Raw genomic sequence first — 22,816 nt, 5'->3', positions numbered from 1 at the left:
TACATTTTTTTCCTTTATGTTTATGTATTGAAATATTTGTTAGTACTAAAAAAGAAATCCGCAGAAATTTAATTTTAGAACTTTGGAATTTTTCCTACATAGTCTTTAGAATTGTATGCACAACCTTGTATCTCTAAACATTCGTTGAAATGTATTACCAAAGGCTTGCAATGCAGTTCCATCAATGTACTTAGCACGCCCACAGCAGCAAAAATTCACGCAATTACGATCACACACGCATACAAATATAAAAATGAGCGTTAGCTTACACAGTGACACACACTTGGCTTAAATCGACAAAACTATTGCATTCGCGCTAAGTGCAATTTGCATAATGATCAAGCATTAGTTTCGTTCAAAATATAAACTCTTCATATATAGCATATTACATACGTACTTTACATACATACACTTGTGTAACTGCAAGGCAAATTTTTGTTAAGTTTGAGCCTTCGAATGCGCATACAAATTGAGGCTTCCAGCTTTTCTGCCCAAAAAACTAAACCGCTTATATATAATATTACCATACATATACAAATGTATATACATATGTTCCACATATTTGAATAGTTTACTATGTCTTTGCATTAGTAATCACCTTAGAATTTTCCCATTTGCCAATTGCCGCTTTGTTGCCATTTTCAGGAGGTTTACTATAAAAGTCCGCGCATTTATCGGCTTTGCGGACTTTGCGGGCAACACTAAACTGGGTGGAAGCAATTTTGGCTCTAAGTCACATATTCGTATTCATATATCAAAATTAAATTCAATGAATGCCTAAATTTAAATAATAAGGTGCCTTTTGGGTATATTTTGGTTAATTTTTAGGATAATTGTTAAGGTAGTTTTTAGGTTCTGTCAAACTTGTTTCAGTAATGTTATATTATTAATAGCGCAGGAATTTTCACATATTGAAATTTTGATCTAATAATTCTCCAATTTAAGTATAGTGTCTGCTACTGATCTAAGTTATGTAAGCTATAGACTTTTTTCATGCTGAAGAGCATTTTGTCCCCTAAAAAAGTAAAGAGGATTCTGTTTAGATCCATCAGCTGTGCAAGCTAAACGTATTTCTCACCCTAAAAAGCATTTTAAGCATTAAAAAGATTAAAAAGCAAAGGCGCGCAGTCTCGGCGAAGAGTCCCACGAGACTCTCTAGTTAATATATTAGCTTCAAGCAAGTATTCTCAAGTATTTCTCGCAGAATGTCGAATAGCACTGAGCAAAGAGTAATTTGTCAGCATATAATAATATATTGTATAATATTCTACCCACATTTATCATGAGATTCATTTCATTTTGACTTTTTTTTAGTAGTAACCCTATAAAATGGGTACATGCATTAGCTTAGAGTCGATGGAGTCTATAGAAAGTTCTTAAGGCTCTATAGACTTGAGGCTTACAATACCAATATCTTGGTTAATTAAAAAAAATATATGCCAGAGCTTGAGTTGAACTTTCCGAAGCTTTTCTCGAGCTCGTTGGAACTTTTTGTGCACTCAGAAAGAAATGTCGGAGAACCTACAAAGTATATGTACTAAATTATATATATAGTATAAATGATCAACGTGACGAGCTGAGTAGATCTGCTTAGCTGTTTACGCAAACTAGTGCCTCAGTTTTCGAGATATCGATCAGAAATTTTGCTCACGTCTTTTCCCAAATCGGACAACTTAAGCACATAGCTTTCATACACAATGCAGTCGGACACACAATTTTTTTATGAAAACTGTTTTTTTTTTTTTTTTTTTTTTTGAAGAGATAACTTCACGAAATTTTGTACGGATTCTTGTTTTATACCAGTATGCAATTTTCGATTAAATTATTCAGATCCAACAGCTATAAAATATAGCTCACGTACAAACTGGCCAATTGAACTGTAATACATGTATGGAATAGTTTTTTATTTGAGAAGATATGCTAAGTGTTTAAAACAAATCACTATAGCCAATAGCTGGCATATAAACTAAGCAATCAAAATAAAAAAAAATGTTTGTACCAGTTTATGCCATTAAACATGCACGTTTTAAGGCTACTACAGTTTCGGTGCAGTCGAAGTTAATGTTTTTACTTGTTTTCTTTAAGAATTTATCAGTATACTCGGGTCTTAACCTCAACAAATATTTTTTGCGTTCCAACTTTGCAGTTTTTATAGATAACTAATAGGTTAACCATTTAGTAACCATTATAAATGACAAAAGAGGTGCCACCAAAGTAGCTAAATATGTTATACATAGCTAAAACTAATTTATTACGCAGGGAGAATCAAGAAAATAATTATTTAAGAACTTCTTATCTGTCTACGAAACAAATCCTGCACTTATGTATAGCTTCATCTTCATTTTTAAAATTTATAAGCAAGTAACCTACCTTCAGCTCTGTTTCACATTCCCGCACCCCTGAGATCTCAGCCATTTTGTCAACGCTGCCCGCATTTGACGACTTTATCGGCGCATTTGCGTCAACGCCCGCGGCAGCCGGTGCCGGTGCCGTCGACGTTGAGTTTGGTGATTGTTAGCAAAGCTTAACAATGGATTTTTTACATGATGACGTAGTTTTAGTTGTTGTTGTTGTTGTTTGCGCATTATCATTATTACCGCGGTTGGCGGTAGCCGCCGTCGCGGACACATCACGATTACTATAAGTACGATTACTACTAGCGCTGCGACTACCACCGAAACAGTTCGCAAGGCGCGACATTAAATTTATGGGCAACAAGAGCTTATGTTGTTGCAAACTTTGTTGTTGTTGTTGTTGTTGGTATTTAAGTTTAATTTGTTGTTGCTGTTGCTGTATGTAATGCTGTTGATGTTGTTGCTGCTGCTGCAGTCGAGCTTGTTGACGCTGTCTTATAAATTGTCGCATTTGCTGCAATTGCAACACGTGCAACAACTTTGTCTGTGGCTGCGTAGCACCAAGCTGCAACGCTGTGAATTGCTGTTGTTTTGCTGCTGCTGCTGCTGTTGCTGCAGGCGCGCCATATTCAAGTCATAAGGCTGTAGACGTCTGCTATGACCGGCACTTAGGCTGTTGTTGTAGTTGGTGCTCATACTTAAGCTGTAGCTTTGACCACTGCAGTGTTTGCTGCTACGGCTACTGCAGCTGCTATTGTTGTTATTGTTACTATGGCCACTCGCAACTAATGGCCTCGCCGTTGCGGCTATCTGCAATGAAATGTTTAATGCGTAGAAAGGAGCTAAATAAATATGTTTGCAAGCTGATTTGCATGTTTGTTTATACAGTTGTTTGGTTCGGTTGTTTGCTTGTAGCGCAACAACAACCTATGCAGTGCTGGTTGGTTATGAGAAAAAGTAACACACAACAACAAATGCGGCAAGTTTGACTTATTTCCAGGCATCGCTGAGCTACAGCGTTCGCTTTGCCGTCTTTTCTTTATTTTTTTAACAGCAACAACAAATACAACATTGAGAAACAACATCAAGAAATTGAAATAAACACATAGATATTAATACATACATACATATTTAGATATAATTATTGTATTGTACAATGGAATAATGACATTTAAGTTGAGTAAATTTAAACACCGCTAATTTCGTATAATTTTTTTGCGCAAGTTGACAGAAATATCACAACAACAAGAGTTTAGAAGAATAATACAACATATTTGAATATCTTAATTATACTTTTTTTATATTTGCTTTATTTATTATAAAATATTTTTACAATTTTTTCTTAACATTTTTTATATTCATATGTTTAACAAGAACAACATTCAACACCAACAACATCAATGACATTAAATATTAGCAACAACATCAAGTATTTTTTTTTATTATTTTATGTAAACATCAACAACAACAACAACATCAAGATTTCAAGTTCCTGCCAAAGGAAAGTATGGAGTAGACTACCTGTTTTTTGCCTTTCGCATAATAAACGGGTGGTAATTAGCTGCTCTGCTGGTGCTTGCAATATTCTCCTACATTTGTTTGTGCCGTTAGAAATATTTATTACTTACAATAGAATATTGCTTACACTTCCAACATTGATTTATACAAATTTTCCTATACTCAATTTCAACACTTATATTTGTTTTGTAAAAGTACAAAGAAATTTCTTAAGAAAACTCCCATCTTAACACATATACATACATATATACTTATAAATATTCAAACAACATCGAGAGAAGAATACAATATTATTTAAGTTTTCCACTTACCTTTCTTTTTTTAAATTTTTATGAAAATTTTTAGAAAACATTATATATATGTATAGGCATATCACATAACTTTTGTATAAACATGCATGTCTAAGCCACCAACTTGCTTTAAGAAACTGAAAATGGTATATCGATCGGTGGTGTAAAAACAAACAAATATTAATTTATAAAACACTAGCACACAGTAACTTTATCAAGTTTCTAAAATTTAATTTTTTGAATAGCAAATGGTTTGAAACTGAAAATTATGAAGAATCTTGCTTTGCATTAAAATTATTGGGCTGGTCCAGAAGTTCGTATTTCAGGCAGATGTTTAGAATTGTATGTTTCAGAAGGTCATATTTCTACTAAAGCTTTGGTATCTGCTTAACTTGTTCATAATCATATCAAACTCGTATATTAATAAATCGAAAATTTTTGGTATTTCATACTTCACTGTGTTTCATAAGTTCATATTTACGACAAGTATTTACAGATTATTACCTTTTTTAGAAGCTGATATCTGAAGAAACAGTTTCGAGATTGACACCTGTTTTCTAAGTTCACATTTCTAGCAAAGATTTGAAGATTAATACCGGTTTGCAGTTGATAACCATTCAAGAAGTTCATATTTTTGCAGATGTTTAGAAATTGACATATGTGTCAGAAGTTCATATTGCTAACAGGGCTTAGGTATTTGTTTCAGAAGTTCAAATTCATACAAGAATCGAATATTAAGAAATCGTCATCTTTTTTGGTAGTGCATACTTAATTGTGTTTCATGAAATCATATTTTCGATAAATATTCATACAGAGTTACCTATTTCAGAAGTTCCTGATGTTCATATTTTAAAATTAATACTAGTTTCAGAAGTTCATATCTTAGGAAAATGCTTAGAGATTGATACCTTTTTCAGAAGTTCATATTTGTAACAAATATTTGAAAATTAATATCAATTACTAAAGTTCATGCCTCTATGAAATATTTAGAGATCAGTTAGAGGAAAAATTAACTCTCTTATGTGTGGGAAATTAATATATATATTTTTTTTAAATAAAAAATAGTCTCTGTGAGTATTTTGAACTTAAAATAGAAATGACCTGCCTCCCTTAAACGCTTCGTAACAAAAAGCTTCGTTTAGAGTAAAATTGAATGCCTTAAAAGTAAAAAACCAATATTTGGTTTAGAAAAAGTAAAAAAAAAAACAGATATAAGAATCTAAACTAAATATGTGATGTAAAGAAAGTAAAGCATAAATCGAGTTGAGGAAAAAACTAGCTGCTGCACATGCCTAAGTTATATATTGTATTTTGACAAAAAGGATTTCATTTCAAATATTGTATATACTCTAAGATATATATAGTGGAGGTCAAATAGTATCAACCTAATTATAATAATAGAGAAAATTGCTTTTTTCCATACTTGCAGCAATTCTGGATTAGAATTTTTGATGTATACTTCTATACACTGATTACTACATATATTAAGTTAAAAATAATTTATTAAATAATATTTTGAGTCACACACAATACCGTGCTTATTTGCATTTATATTCATTTATTTAACCACATTTTGTACTAAATAGCACACTTAGTAAATTAGACAATTATTTCATCAACATGTTTCAATGCAAATGAAGCTGTGCGCTCAACTGCATGCCAATATGCCGTTAGCACAAAATTATGTTGATGCGCATTCAATTACATTAGAGACAGGTAATCTATTTCGGAAACATTTCGAATACATTTCATAATTGCACGCAAGCACGTTTCATAAACAATTCCATCACACACAAACCACTGTGTATATATGTGTGTGTGGGAGTGAGAGCACAAATTTGCAATTATTCAAATGTCTGCATATTCATAAGCTGACATCAAAAATTCAACATTTTCACTTATGTGGTGAAGCACTTAAAGTGATGAATTCCCCCTCGGTGCGCACTGTGCTCAAATAATTTCACGCAGAACACAATTCAATGCCGCTCAAAGCAGCCCGACATGCTCATGAGCTGCTCAATATACAACAGCCAGCAGTCAAGCTGATAGGCAGGCAGTCAGCAGTCGAAAACAATTTACAACTCAGCGCCTGCAGCAACAGTTTTTGCTCCCAATGGTATTTTCGAACTCAAGGACATCAATCAATTAAGATGCGCTGTGCGTAGAGCAGGTGTTGCGAAGGAACTGCGCAAGTGCGAGTGGTAGAGCGATGTGTATTTATGTGTGTGAGTTGCTTGCGATGGTTGTTTGTGTTAAGATTACTCATTTATGAGCATTTAAATACAAGTAATTGTTGTTGTAAGCAATTTCATATGCACACTGTGATAAAAGCCATAAAAATTTCAGCAGGCATAAATGTGCATATTTACAGCTGTAAATATATGTATATACACATGCATACAAACGCTTGAGCTGCTGATAGCTGTCAAAGCAAGCGTGCACGCGTATTCAGCTGAAGTTACAGAGTGGTGCAGCGCGTATGAGCAACCAAACCATTTCATACGGCACAGGTAGTAGAGACTGTCATGGCGTATGAGTAACCAACTAATGGCGGTACATGGCGTATGAGTAAGCAGCTCAAGTGGTCTAAGTGCTGCATAGCGTATGAGTAACCAGCCGAAGATGGTGGTAGTGCTTCCATGCGTATGAGTAACCTGCTGCAGTGTTGCGTGATGTGCGCATGTGCGTTGCGTATGGTACGTCAATTTTAATTTATTACCTTTATTGGCAATAATATTTATGACACACACGTAAAAGTAATATTTATCAAATATTTTTTCGCAATTTCCTGTCATATGAAATATGTCAATGCAACGTTTTTTAAGCAAAATATTAACAGCCGATTCGACACAAGCGTCAGCGGAAACTTTTTAAATTATTGCATAAAATTGTGCAATAAATTTAACACAAATATATTTAATATAATAAATAAAAATTGGAAAGCTAAAAATGATTAAATGAAAATTGTAACTAAAACAAAAAATTCGAGGCTTTTAGCAACGCTTACTTTGCTTACAACATATGCGCCGCACTTTCACAGCAAACGCCAGCAGTGAAGTGGCAGAAAAAATATTGCATAGCAATCGACATCCGGTTTGGCAAACAATCGTTTCCTGACTGGGGTGCAAACGGTTTTTTATGCTTATGCAAAAATTTGCGAAGCGTATTGGCTGAAATAACAACGCAAATGCTTTCCCGAATTGGCGGCGGAAGCTGCTGCCAATAATGTGTAAAAACGCTTGACACCAAAGGCTGTAGGAAAATAATCGAAAAGTGTTGCTTCCGCGGCACAACGCAGGCGGCGGAAATATGTTTGAATTATGAAGTGCCGACGCCGAAAAGTGTATTTATAAAAAAATGAATTTTTCAGCAATGGGTAAGTGAAATTATTGCTGCATACTTTTAGGCAGTATTAAAATATTATTGGTTACGGTGAAAAAATATGAATTAAACATTTTCATAGAAAGTTTTTCAAGTTTTTGTGGAGAAAGTTAATTTTCCAAATTGAGTTCTGGTACAACGAATTTACTATTTCATGGTTATTTCTTCGTCAACCTATACGAATGACGTAGTATCTACTAAAGTATCAATATATGATACAGCGTAGCAATATAATATTTAAAGAAATTCTAACCCTTTGTATCCTTCTCACATATGCATTTATGTATGTATACATACTATGTGTTCTAGCGACTTAAGGCACAACTACTCCTATGAAAAGAGCATCATATTTTCAAAGAAAAAACTAAATCCAGAAATAACACTCAACCAATCATATTTATAAAATCATACTTGACTGACTGCGTTCCAACAAATATTTTCCGCCTCTGATAGCATAGTCGCAGAGTCAACGCAGAAAAATATATTAATATTCAATAAATAACTAAACAAAAGAAACGCAAAAGGGCAACGAAATGCTTGCAAATGGCGCGATAGCAACAGCTTTCGGAACTGGAGGCGCCACGCTTGAAATCGTCCCGGATATGCCACGCATACTGTGGTATTGATGTTCAGTGAGTTGGCCATTTGATGCCTTGATTCTTTTTTAATTTTTAGCTGTAAAAGAAGAAATATTTTTGCATTGCGTTTGCGCTTGAAAAGTCCGCCCGTTGCAATAAAAAGTATTTGTGGCACAAGAATTTATTTTGCAATATTTCAAATTTTCTTTGTATGCATATTAGTATTTTTTCAACTTAGCCCCTGTTTTGCCTAAAAAGCCCGCCATATGCCGCAAAACATAATTTGGTGCTACCAGCTCCGCTAGATCGCCTTTTCTAAAAGCAAAATGTAGTAAATGAAAAAAGTGTAGCATTGCCTCGCTGCAGCCACAATATGGAAATTGAAATATGCAAAAATTTGTATGCATTTTATTTGATTGCTTTTTCTGACCGCTGAGTTCGGTTAACCACTAAATATATATCTATATGTAAATAAGTGCACTAAACTAACCATTTTGTTGCAGCTGCATGCTTTCGCATATACTATGCGAATTCACATACAAACAAGAGTGCAACTACTGTTGGCTGATTCGGAAATATTCATAGCTTTTGCAGCCAAATTGCTGAGTTTATATTAATTTTTCAAATTGCCTATAAGCTTTTGTTATGTATGGGAAAATATTTATTTTTCCAAAGGATTAGTAGCATGTTGCAACTTTTTTTGAGTGAAAATAATGGAGCTTATTTCAAATTTGTTTATTTTATTACTTTTTTGCGTTTTCCTACACTGAAAAAAGAAAAAACATAAACAGCGAGTACATTACAGCTGTGATACTCAACACAACTGCATTTTTCTTAGCATAAAAGGCGATAAAATGACTTTAATCTTGATTTCCATCGATCAGGTTGTACGACAGCTATGTGCTATAGTTATCGAATCTTAACAATTCTTTTTGAGAATGCATTACTGGCGTAGATAATCAATAATGCTAATTTTCTTGAATATAACTTGTCATATGGAAGAAGTTTTCATACAAAAACTCGAACTTGCTTGATTAGTTTGTTTAAGAGTTATATGCTGGTCTGATCTGAACATTTTCTATAGATATTATACCGTAGGCTTGAATTATAAACCACGTTAAATTTCGAGACAATATCTATATCAAACAAAAAAGTTTTCTCTAGCTATATGCTATAGTGTTCTCATCTCGACGATTTCGACAAATAAGCAGCATCTTGGTGAGAAAATTACCGGTGCGAAATCTCAGTTTAATTTCTCAAAAACTGTGACACTCTGTGTAGGGTATAAAAATTAATGGAAGGTTAATATTTCGTCTTTATTTGGCCATATGATGTTCGTTGTCTTTACACAAACTTCTTGGTCTTGCACCACATATTTATTTTTCGAATTAATTTTCAAAGAAAGACATTTTTCTTTTCTACATATCTGATCCTCTTATTGCATAGCCTGGGAAAGTATAAAACAGAATAGCCAGTTTAAAAATTTTACTTGAAAAGTAGTACCAAAATAAGCCCAAGGACGGCCTTAAAGGAAATTAGGCTAAGTTCGTGCGTACTTGAGCACTACTTTTATAGTTTAGAATACGTTTTTCCTTTCTGTTTCATACAGTATGCTTTAGTAGAGAAATAGACTTGCCTTAATATGTGGCTCATGTTCAAAATGCTTTGAGAAGGAAACTAATTCTATGGTGAAAAAACAAATGGATCCAGCCATTATAAATTTTAATATTATTTTWTCTGTCTTATTTTTAAAGATGATTCCGCGAACTGGCCCTGTAACCGATACTTTATATTAATTTCGTACAGTTTTCCAACTAATAATTGAAGTGAAGTTTCCATAAAGGAAATGAAGGACAAAGGATGGAAAATCGCTGTAWAAATAAAGGCTATAGTTTATTAAATTGAAAGTAAAGATGGGAACAGGATGTTGAAAGATGGCGAAAAATATTTCGAAAATTTCTCTATGAAGTCAAATAGCCAGATTAATATCAGYAAAAGGTATATTTAGGCAACAATTAAATATTTGAGCACTTTATGYAGTAAAAATTTAAAATTGAATAATTTCAAGAATATATCCCAGTATATTCGGTAAAAGATCAGAAGAAGATCGTTGCCACTTTTTTCTTCGGTAAATAGCTTGGAGAGTAATCTCAATGATAAACTCATATAAGTAGACTCACAAAATAGACTAAGATCTTCTTTATAGAATATAGGAATATACATAGCTCTCTTATACGCTATGCGATCTACTGGAGACAGCGACATGCCTTTAATATATGGTTCGTGTTCTAGTAGTTTTAGAAGGAAAATAAGAAATGATTATTATACGATTATAAAGTGAAAATATAAGTAGCTGCTTCAGCTGCCATGACCTAAGAGCTTTAGGAGCATACTAAGAAAAGAATGTGCTTCTTGCTAAAACTGTAAGTCTAAGGGAAAGCCATTTTAAAGTTCTTTAATAAAAATATAATAGCTTCCTGCATTTGTGCTGACATGGCTACTAGGTTTTAAATGAATATAAGGTGTGGAATTTGCTCTAGTAGCTTCCCTTCATTCTGTTACTTTAAACATTTTAAGGGATTCTCTTCTTTTTGCTATTTCAAACGTTCCAACCGCTTATTTTTTAATATTTGAAATCGCACTTAACAAAATACGTCGGCAGTTGGTCTTACCTAAAGAAAATAAATTTTTTATTGCTCACGATTCACTACATCCTAATACATATATGTGGCATAAAACTTTCAGGTCAGGCTGTGAGATATAAATAATATTATATAGGTATAACCAACATATAACCAATATATGACCAAACCTCAAGTTTTGTTCCATATAAGTAGTTTTTATAATATCGTTTTTTCTTCGCCCATAAACTTTTCAAAATCATGTTACGTTATTTTGCATTTTAGGTGGCGATATATAAATTACCAAGTAACTTGGCTTTAAGCAGCTGTTAAAATTGCTTACTTTTATACACTACTTTCAAAGTATGCCACCAATATTCAGCATTTTTACAATACCCAAGGTTAAGAGTAAACTTCAAAGACTTTAAAGGCAACAATATATGTGATAACTACACGAGAGTACGCGATTTAAAACTCTAAACCACAGCAATCAAACAAATAATACGAGCGGCAAGCGAAAAACGGCCGACGTCGGCCGAGCAGCTGCGGTTTGCAGWAAGTTACGCCAGATAGATATGCCAGATATGCAACGGCAACTGCTTATTTAAAAGCATCAAACACATACATACACACCCGTAAACACTTACACACACATATTTATAYATAGCCATATGTGCGGCACGAACGGCCAGCATATTTATTGTGCCTCTTACAAGCCGCTCTKCTTTTATTTACTACCTTTAATGGCGATTAAAGTGCATAAAAACGTATACYAGTGCGCCGGTGAGGAATGACGGCGGTTAAACGCGCAAATTTATAAAGCTTGCAAGAAGCGCTAAAAAATAGCTGATGGTCGCTGTGGATGACGGTTGGCTGGATRCAGTTGGCAGCAAGAAATTAACTACTTAAAAGCAAAGAAATCCGTTTTATTGCCGCCAATAGTAATGCCAGCGAAAGCAACAACAACAACAGCAACTAAGGAACAGCTGCGAAGCACGGAGGCTACATAGGCGAAAAAATTGCACAAAAATAAGTAAATTTTAAATGAAACAGCCGGAATGCGCCTGAAAAATTTACAGTCGCGTATAAAACCAAAACTCAAAAAAAAAGAAGAAGAAACATTTTCAAGTAAAGACACGTGCTGTAAATAAAACGGAGTTCAAGGCTSCAGTGGGATGGCGCAGCAAACCGCAGGCAGCACTTCATATGCATTTTTTCATTTGCCTAGCAACAACAACAACTCAGCCARTTTCCACTTTTTTCGAAGCATGTAGTAAACCGTTATTTTTATTGGCTTTCTTGCGTTGTTGTTGTTTTGTGTTGTTTTATTATTATTATTCCTTTTTTTTTGGTGTTGTTGTTGGCTACAGCTGTCACTGTCAGCTGGCATTAATCACGAGCAGACGCCACGCGATTTACCTGCGAAAATCGTGTACTTTAACAAAAACAAGAATTACAACAAAAAAGTGGCATAAGAAAAAAACATACAAACACAGCGACGTAAAGCTCAAAAGCAAAATTGCAACGCTGCATTTCTTGCTGCGCCTGCTTACATTAACATTTGTTTAACGCACACRCAYACAAGCATAYCAGYGCCTATGCGCTTAACTCTTGCTGTGGCAGCGGCATAAAGCGCCGTTACGCCAACTTAATGCAACGCGCATACTACCGTTATCTATGTGCAGAACRCTCAGCCGCATTTTGAGTTTAATTGCACAAAATAAGCATAGAGAGAGGAACGGTAAGCTTAAATATAAAAAGCGGCAAGTCTTTGCAACCATCTTCACACACGCACACACACWCACACACATGWACGCACGTCTCATKGTCTATATGTGAGTGTACTGCCTGTTATGCACTTGGGAGCCATTTTGCTCACATTACTTTCCTTTTCGTGCCCTACAACGCGTGTGTGCTTACATCTCTCGGTGTATATGTATGTGTGTATGTGGTGTGGCGGCCCCGCAGCTTGAAATAAAGYACCAAGCATGCTGTGTGGGATAACCGCATAGACCACATACCACAAGCGCATAGTGTACGACACTCTCACAAGGACATTCAGAAGTAGTCATTAAAAAATTCGCGTTTTGAGGCCGGCAAAGAGACATCATATGAAAATTGGTTTCATCGCAAGACAGTTGGAAAAAGAAGGAAGGCATTTGACTTAAAAAAAAAAACCTGGTATATTTGCCAGGTTTAACTGAAAAACGTAAGTGTAAGTATAAGTTTAAGTTAAGTTAAAGTCTAAATTAATCAGTTTGTGTAAAATTCTGTTATGATATTAGATATTATATTATGTTATAGTACTATATGTTATGTTGTGTTATGCTATGTTAAGAAATATCTAGATTAACTAAACTTAACAGAAATATGTATGTTAGCTATAAACTATTGAGAAACGTACCGGAATTTGCTTTCCGCTTTACTATTCCCTCTAATCTAATATACACCACTCAACTCGCTACAACGATTCCATAAAATATTCCCTTGAGGGTCACTCAAATCACTCCCCTAGTAGCTACAATTAAAGAAGACTAATCCAAAAGTASGAGAAAGAGGGAGAGGCGTCAAACAAACCGAAATATCCATAAATTTACAAAGGATTTTAATTACACATGAATTCGTTTTGGGTTGTGGATTTCGGTTTCGGCGCGSTCGTTGGCAATGCACTTTACTCTACGCCTTTTGCATATGCACAACTTCTTCAGAACATTTTGGGTTGCGCGCTTTGCATACTTTGCGGCGCACATGACAGACACATGCACACATACCACACTTATATTTATATGTGTGGCACAGGCAGTTGCCGGCGAATATCTCACTGCGCATTTTAGCTGCGCGCCTAGCACTTKGGTTTTATGTTTACTATATGTTCTGAATTATTGTTCACTCCTTTTTGCATTTCTGTCTCATTGCGCCTTAATATTCTGCAGCTGCATTGCATGCTTCGTGGCGTGCGCGCTTTTTACTTAAAGGCTTACCCTTTCGCTGTTACACAACAATAAATGTGTTCGTTTGTATATATAGATGTGCATGTCGTTGTGCCTCTTCYCTCTTTATTGGTTCTTCAGACCATTGTGCTTACTTGGCTCGTTTCGTTTGTGCACGCGTGTAAAATGCAAATTTTTCCTGATTTTTGCGGGCACTTTCCGCTCTCGTTTAATARTGTTTTACACTTCCCGCTCTCGCTGAGTTACTTTATTACAAGTGCACTTACCAAGTAACTCAGCTTCATGTTGAATTAATTTAATTGCGTTATAGATAGCTTAACCGCAGTGTGCTTATAGATGGGCTTTGAACTTGTTAGTTTTCGTATTCAAAATAAGTTATCTCAAGACTTCTTTAAAGAACACTTTGAAAGAAAAATAGGATAAYCTAGAAAATCTATCTACATAATTAAAAAATTACCAATTTTTGAGATATCAATGTAAAAATTTGAACTCGTCCTTTTCTCCTCAAGAGACTGCCCTTTTATTGGAATGGCAGTTATCAGACCACTATAGCATACAGCTGAGCTATACATACAAGTGAAATGATCGGAATCAAGTGCTTGTATGAAAAATCTTTTCATTTGATGAGATATCTTCGCCAAATTTGTGTTTTGGTAAAGGCTTTTATGTTTCCATTACGGGCTTTTAACAGCTTTCTTTTCATTTACTCTTTATATCTTTGYTCTACCATTTTCCAACTATACGCGGATTTATTAACAATAACCATTCGTTGGTAGAAGTAAAACATCTTCAGTTTTCTGTTATGCTGCAGCATAAAGAAATTTTCGCTTAATCGGTTTATCGATTTACTTTGGTTGTGCTTAATTTCCAGTGGATTTCGCTTAGCTGTTTTCTTAAAAATTAATTGGTAGGAGGAGTGAAATAAATGATTTCATGACGTGTTTTTTTCTTATATTTTAATTTATGAATAAATCAAAAGCATAGAAAATTTGAAAGCTCTTTTAAGTTGACGATTGCTTAAAAGCTTGTTTTAAGTAATATACAAAATTSACACGCAGATGACCCAGTGATCAGWTAAAGTTTAATTAAAGCTAGAATATCCGATACGCTAATTTCTATGACATACGGAGAAATTAAATTTATGAGTAAGCCAAAGAGACAACAAATTTGGGGAGCTTTCTTAGGTTTCAGATCGCTAAAAAGCGTACAAAARTACGAATGTAGAAAATTTACACATAGATGGCGCTGTAAACTGAAAATATAGGATAGGATCAGAATRGAACTGGCAGCCAGAGATAATTTAGTCTTTTATAAATGCTTCATACTTAAAGCTTTAGAAAGCATCACTGCAAAGACCAAGTGCAAAACGGTAAATTTGAAGCACACCAAATTCTTATTGGTTTTTGATAGAAAAGACTGCAGGAGCATGATCGGAATACTRGTCACTGTCTAGTGGCGACACGCGCCAGCAGAAAGSACCGACATAAAGAAAGACTGCCGGAAGTGTCTAGAACAAGACACTAAGGAAACAATGGAGCACCTCTTCTCCACTAGTCCTGCATTGGCAAGACTATACTGTAAGTATCTGGGGTCCCCACGGTATGATACACTGAAGGAAGTATCGATAATGTGGCCTCAGTCTATTGAAATTCACGTCAAGCGCAGGCATCCTAAAAAAGTACTGCTTCTCATTAACTTAGTAATTGAACTCCAGCTAAAATCGCAAAGAACCAAAACTGGACTATRCGTAGCTCATTCAACCACCATATTAACCTTACATAACCTAAATATTACCATGTAGCGCATTCTTTAACCGGAGTAATGAAATAAATTAGTTACACTTTAAATATAAGAAGCACACTTCTTTCTCTCACAGCGAGCCGCTGCAGGATAGTCTCAATATCTTGCCACTTTATCACTTTAAATGAAATTTTAATAAATCATTTCAAAAACACATACACACACCTACATACGTATACAKATTTACTATCAAAAATATCTCGTATCTTTTCACGTTCAACGCGCCGGTGGAGACATAAATTATTTGCTACAAAGCTGAAATATATTATAAAATAGTTTTGCTTGCGTTAGCTAAAAATATGCCTAAAATTCCTGCGATCCTCATAAGAACGCTTAACCGCCTATTGGGCGTAAAACTAAGTGCGCTTACATGGTGCGCGGCCTAGTTGCGGTGGGTGTAGTGTCCAAACTAGCAAAATCAGCAGAAATTTTTAACCGCAGTCGGCAATTAATCAAGCCGCCGCATAAGCATACACAAGCGCAGGAAGGGAAAGGCATGAAAGCATAACGAAGCATACAAGGGAAGCGCGCACAATGACGTAGAGGCCAAACTGAATAACATGCTTGACACACACACATATATGTATATCTACATATATATTGAACGAGCGGCAAAGACAGGCAGGCAAGCTACGGAAAAATGCGCACTATGCAGCCGACGACGGCCTTTTTTCCAAGCAACATTTTGGCTGCTTTCATTTTYCGAATTTCGTGCTTTTTTCCGCCCAAATCGCTGTCTACTGAAAGGCATTTTAACTGCTTTGAATACGCCGCCAACGCTGCCGACCACGCGCAGACCTCTAACTGGCTAACCAACTAGGCCGGCAGACAGTGCCCAATGGCTTGCCTTTGCTGCCTGGCTGTATCAAACAACAAAAAAAACAAAAAAAACAAAAAACAGCAAAAGAAACGCAAACCTGTGTGAAACTAAGGAATGCTTGTGGCTGCAACACAAGCTGTCTAAGCGACGCTGGTCAACAACTCTATTGCCCTGCGTCTTGTTGTAGAGTTTCTGTTTTTTTTTTTTTTTTTACCTTTTTTAAGTGTCATATTTTGCAAATTTTTTGCCTAGCATCTAACCCAACTCGTTGCGCCACTCAACTGCATAGCGGCGAAAATTTGTATGCGCACAACAATTTTATGCTTTTTTCACGCTTATCAGCCTTTGTGTATGCTTTATCTTTTTTTTTTTTTTGTGTGGGGCGCTTAGCGCTTTTGCCTTTCTCTGATTGGTTTATCAGTTTTTTTTATTATCTCAGATGTTTTATGTCTCTGTTGTGGCTAAGTTATTAACCAAGGCAATTGACACGGAATAAAGTCAGCGAAATTGGGTGTGGTCGATCTAAAGGTATGCTATAAAATTTTGTGTGTTCTTTTCTAACTTTCTCTTATAGTTCGACTTAATGAAAACACTTAGCTTAAGCATAACTYGTTGGTGTTTGGTTAAGTTTTCTTCGTATACAAATTTAACTCTCTAGCAAAAGATTTATTTACTCCAATGAAAAATGAAGGTAGACAAATTTTTGGTATATTTTAGGTTATTATATACTTCTAGAATTATTATTCCACCAAATAGTAGCTAAACTGGTTACTGGTACATTTTTAAACTCCTAAAAGTATGCAGCTTTCTTTTACTCCTATGAAAACCGATAGYAAAGAGTTTTTTGATGTTCTTTTACGTTACTACATATATACTTCTAAGTGRAAAGACCCTATTTTACAGAATAGTACCTAAAAATATGTTACTGGTAAATTTTTTAAACTCCTAAAACTATGCAAAAAAACTTTATTACTTTTATGATTTACTTTTTGCTATCYTGTAGAGTTTTATATACTTCTTGAAGAACGCAATTTTACCGAATGGGCACTACAAATAAGGTTTTGGTAATTTAAGACAGCTTTTTACCAAAAGGCGCTTGCAGATAAGCTAGTTTTAACGTGAATTAGTTCTGAAACATTTGTTTTTGTTTTTTTTTTTTTTTTTTTTTTTTTGGTTTTTTAAGATGATTAAGGCCCAAAATTTAAGCTCTGGCATAAATTTAGTATTTTACTACTGCTATAAAATATGTAATTAAGCGAACCAAACATTAGTATCCGCAATTCAACTATTAAACAAAAATATCTAAATCTATGCATTCCAATATAAAGCTGAAAGCAAAAACTCTAATAAAATATATTAAATGAACATATATTCATTTGAGTTATGCATTTTCTAAAACCACTGAAAATATTAGATTTCTTTGCGCAACCCAAAAACGTACGAAGAAAGCACAACAAACGAATTGTTAATGCGGAAATGCAATAGCCAACTGACAATGTCTAACCCACATTCCRTTTCGTTGCACACACACACAAATAAAATCAAGTTTCTTTGCATGTGTGCGTATGCGCGCAAGTTTTTTCTTAATATTTTCCGATTTTGCATAAATGTTGCATACTTTCAGGCATGAATTTWCATTTCATGCATAAAACCAGCAAAGAAATTGCGCTTCAACAAACTTTGAAATAACTACAATAACTAAAATTGCATAATCACTGGTGAAGCAAACAATAAAGATTCGAATTGAAAGCGCAGCAGTGGTAGAGGAAGCTTGCAGCAAGCAGTAAAAGCATCGGCAAATGGGCCGGCGGTGGTGGGAGCGGCGACATTGAAAGGAAGGAAGTGAAGAAGTGCGGCTAGTTTTGTGAAAACTTTATGCAAATATAATCTAGCATTTTGAACTTCCGCCGCCTATGGTCCGTATATAATATATATAAATGTAATGCAAGTACTTTTGGGTAGCAGTGGGTAGTCGGGCGGCATATTTATATTAAAATGTATTATATTTTATTTTGATTTATTTGGTTTTATTTTACTTATAGTAAAAAAACTAACCCCAATAGCACTCCATACGCAGAGTAGGAAAGAGCGCAAAAATAAAATGATTGGAATGATTGGAGGAAGGCACAAGCGATTGTTTTCTATGCATATAAAATCGAAATTAATTATTATTTTATCTAAAGTAAAAACACTAACCCCGAAAGGGCTTTATACTCAGGAATTTTGGTACACTGTCGAGAAAAAAACTTCTAGGTCAGAGTAGAGCAGGAAAGAGAGCAAAAACATGCGATATCATTATGCATGTAAAATCGAAATTCAGTATTATTTTACTTYTGGAAACGATCTTCTTACAATTCAAGATTTTTCACGAATTTGTTGTGAAAAAATTATATTAATCTCAAAGCAGAGCAGTAAAGACTCTGAAAATATGCTGCTTCTGATCGATGAATGACAACTCTCAAGCGCTTCAATTCACAATTTTTATTCATAAAAATCAAAATTCATAATTTCTTCGCTGAGTGTTAGTACTACAAAAGTCCCTCCTTAATATGCAATAAAGTCTCAGGTCAAACCGTAATGTTATTGGTTTATTTATTTGTAGCAACAAGCTAAATTTTCACAARAAATTCAGTTCCGCCCGCATTTTCACTTCCTTACTGTTAATTTTTATTGGTATTATTGTATTTCTTGTCCCATAACCACTTTTCTTTGCAACTGTCAACTTTTAGCAGTTGAGTTTTACCCCAAAATACACGCAAGTTATGACCGGCATATCCTGTGAGTAGCACAGTGCATGATTGTTGTTGTAGAARTTCACGAAAACGAAAACGAAAAGTGGCATAATGGTAAAGTCACTGGCTAAGTCCTAATCAAAAATCTTAGAATCGTATTTAAAACCAGAAGTCACTTTTAGTTGCTTAGAAAAAAGATTTTACTACGCAAGGATACACACACGCACATATAAACGTTGAGCAGTAATGTGCAGACGTTTATAAGTAAGTATTCAGGCATATATAACAGCCTTAGCTACTTGCAGGAGTAAAAAGTGTGCTTAAGTTTTGCTGTCGCATAGCCACAAGCGCTTTTCTTGGCCACTCAGTGCATGGTGCCTAAGGCACACACACACACACACACACACACCTACATTTAAATACGTTTAATATTAGCTATTTTAAAAATTTCCGTTATGATTTCCGAGTGCAGATTCTATTTAGAAACTTTTGCCTCTTAAACATCACCCGGCCAGCACACCCATACAAAGCGCAGCTAAGCAGACAAGCACATCCAAGCACACATACATGCACACATACATGCACACATGCACTTTTAGAGTTCACTCACTGACTGCCCGATAAATTTCACTTTGTATGCAAAAGTTTCAAGTCACACAAGCCGACACGCCTCTTCAGTGCTTGCTGCACTGCTTGGCACAAGAAAGCGTAGCAAACAAAAAAAGCTTGCGCCTGAAAGCACGCAAGCAGAAGTTATCTGTATAGCTCTCTATATGCTTATACGCCAGCTAACTGGCAGTTGTGCGCAAAAAACTGCATTTCAAGTAGACATTTGAATACGCGTCATGCGACCGAACTAACCAACACAACCAACAGAAACAAAAACAACAACATGCGGATGTCAAAAGCCAGCAGCCAGCAGCAGGCAGCTTAGAAAGGCCAACCGCCTRACATTAAAAAGCTGGCATTTGCACAAATATATGTGTGACCGTATAACTCTTCTTTGTATATGTAGCTGAACGCCAGCATGCGGGTTGCAATGCGTTGTTTTACTTATGTGTGGGTTGATGTGTGTCTTACTGCCGCAAAAATGACATCTTTCATAGCTTTCCAGAGCCATACCCATTCAAGTTCGAGATAAGCGTTTAATTTTTTTATTTACGTTTTCAGCGCTTCGGWTGCCTGCTCTGCAACTGTAAAGGCTGACAAAACTAGCGTGTAGTGCCTTTGCCTAGCACCTGCAGTCAACTGCTGCAAGCATCTGAATGAAAAAATGGAGCTGAGCATTCAACAAATTTTAACTTAAATTCGAACTTAAGCTATTCGAAATTAACTCATGCGTTTGATGTGGCAGCGTTTGACAGTTTTCGAAATTTGAAGAAATTTTTGTGTGAAGTTATTGTCGAAGTTTTATTACATGCCTTAGTGACCTTATAAGTTGTGAAGGAACAATTTATGGTGAGCGTTAAGATGTTATGGTTTGAGTTAGAAACTTAAGACTGCCTCAGCAGTTTCAAATATTTATTTTCAGGTGGCTTTTASTCGAAAAAGTAGTTTCGTACGTTATCAATATATTTCATTGCAGTCATATATCTCCAGTTGTACCAATCACTTTGAGTCATATCGCGAGATTTTAAGCTTCATTCAACTAAAAATTTTAAATTAAATTCTGGGAAGTTGAAAAAAAAGTACAACTGTTCAAAATTAAATAAAATAATAAAAAAAAATTAACTATATTTTGAAATTTTTGTATAAAAAAGGGATTAATGACACGCAAGCCACCAACGGACACGACGATGCTATATCAATTCATGTAGCACAACAATGGTTCGCTCGCTTTCGTTCTGAAACTTTTGTTGTGAAAGATGAAGCAGCCATAACATCGAAAAAACTGAACATTTATCATCAAACAGTTTTGAACTATATAAAAAAGGCTAGCTACAATAAGAAAGCTCAATGAATCGAACCATTTCTGAAGCGAATAGAAGCAGGAATTGAGAAGTGGTTTAAATACGACAATAATGTGAGAAAATTATAATGGTCCAAGCGTGGTGAAGCTCAACAAATGGTCGCAAAGCAAGGAAGGGTAACACTGAGTGTTTGGTGGAATTGAAATGGAATCATTTACTATGAGCTGCTCCAGCCTGGTCGAACCATTGATTCTACATTGTACTGTCAACAATTGATGAGATTRAAGCAAGCAATCGAAAACACCGCCAGAATTGATCAAGGGCKTCGTCTTCCATCAGAACAACGCTAGATCACACACATCTTTGATGACTCAGCAAAAACTTGGAGAGCTTGGCTGGGAAGTTTTGATTCATGCACAATATAGCCGGTTAGGGCTACCGAAATACGTTAATGAAGTATATTTGGCTTCAAGAGAAGCCTGTGAAAATTACATCTCGCAGTTTTTCGCTAAGAAACCAGAAAAGTTTTACACTGACGTAAAAATTGCAAAAAGTGGTCGACCAAAATAGTACATATTTGGTTCATTAGAGTTCATTATAAATATAAAAAAAAAATATGTCGAAGTTTGATTACGAAATAACTTTTTCGACTACCCAATATTTCAGATCAATATTTGGAAAATAAATAGACTATGAAATTTTTCATGCCTTTGAAAAACTTAAATATTTTCATACCTCATAAGCAAATTTGAGCTCCTATTTGAACTGTATTTTGTATGTACCAAACTTTCACAGAAAATCAGATTGGCTGGGAAGTATAGCAACATTTATGGAAAATAATGAATACGTTGTCGAGCAATACCTCCAGGCAAGAGGAGCGAAAATTGACTTCATTTCATATATTTGCCACGGCAACAACAATGTTATAGTACTGCACTATATTTAAAAGCCAACAAACGCGTTGGCATTAAATTGCCAAAGTATAGCATAATAAAGCGAAATTTCATTGACCACTGAAACCACAGGCACACAGTCTAAAAATGTGGTTGATTAACGTCGGTGAATTTTGTGGATTTACTGCGAATTTTGATGTGTGAAGCGCAAATATGAGTGCAAATGCAGTGAGCATAGGCCAAGCAACAGCAAAAACAAACACCACAAACAAACATACAACAGTGTTTCGAAATAATGAGCTATGCATAATGAKAGCCTAAAAGTAGATATGTGTTACAACAAAAATGACAAATGCTGCGGAAATGCGGAAAGAATATATCGAATTGATTTTGAAAAATAATTGAAGGCTGTGATTTAAAGCTAACCCAAGCATGCAGCTAAAAATTATAGTCTGGTGAAAACAGTGTTTATAAAAAACTTGCTAGAAAATTACGAAAATAATTTTTAAAACTTAAAGCAATTTTTCCACACTTAGCTTATGATATTAATTCGAAGTTATTGTTGTTAAGGTTATCTAATTTTTTTCCAACTTAATATTATATTTTATGTAAGCAAAATCGAAAATCTATAAATAATAAGTTCACTAGACAACAGCAAGCAACTACAGTTCAAAAATAAAATTTCAAAATTTTTTAAAGTAATCTGAAAATACATATCTCTGTGTGCTTACCCCAGTTAAGGCCGTTTTATCATTGAGCACAGCTGCTTGTGGCGTTGTTGGCGAATTAGCAGCCGTCGTTGTGCTCTCCGGGCTAAAGTAAGTTAAAAAGGCACAACCTGCAAGGAAAGAGAGATRGAGAGAGATGTATTCACATTTGCCAAAATTTGTGTTACAATGCCTAAGAACGTAAACATGCCTAACAACTACCCAAAGCACTAGCACCATCTATCGGTCTAATTATAATTT

The 22,816-nt window shown here is 35.0% G+C and overlaps 1 protein-coding gene across 7 annotated transcripts in view; it reads right to left on the bottom strand.

The window, feature by feature from the left end:
• LOC108971988 (CUGBP Elav-like family member 4) overlaps window positions 1–22,816 on the bottom strand; it is a 755,092-nt gene that overhangs the window by 661,622 nt on the left and 70,654 nt on the right. For 6 of the 7 annotated variants that reach the window (XR_001993597.1, XM_018938374.1, XM_018938377.1 and 3 more), the window contains exon 3: window positions 22,580–22,686. Coding sequence is in view for 6 of the 7 variants with exons in the window: in XM_018938374.1 (XP_018793919.1) it covers window positions 22,580–22,686 (107 nt within the window). In the remaining variant the exon portion in view is untranslated. Of the gene's footprint in view, window positions 1–2,370; window positions 2,802–22,579; window positions 22,687–22,816 lie in introns of those variants that run through there. The other variant, XM_018938378.1, reaches the window with a different exon arrangement.

This window comes from Bactrocera latifrons, unplaced genomic scaffold (genome assembly GCF_001853355.1).
Source record: "Bactrocera latifrons isolate USDA-ARS-PBARC rearing strain unplaced genomic scaffold, ASM185335v1 scaffold_37, whole genome shotgun sequence".
Classification (NCBI taxonomy): domain Eukaryota; kingdom Metazoa; phylum Arthropoda; class Insecta; order Diptera; family Tephritidae; genus Bactrocera; species Bactrocera latifrons.
The sequence above is the reverse complement of the archived record's forward strand: the minus strand, read 5'-3'. Positions and strand labels throughout refer to the sequence as shown.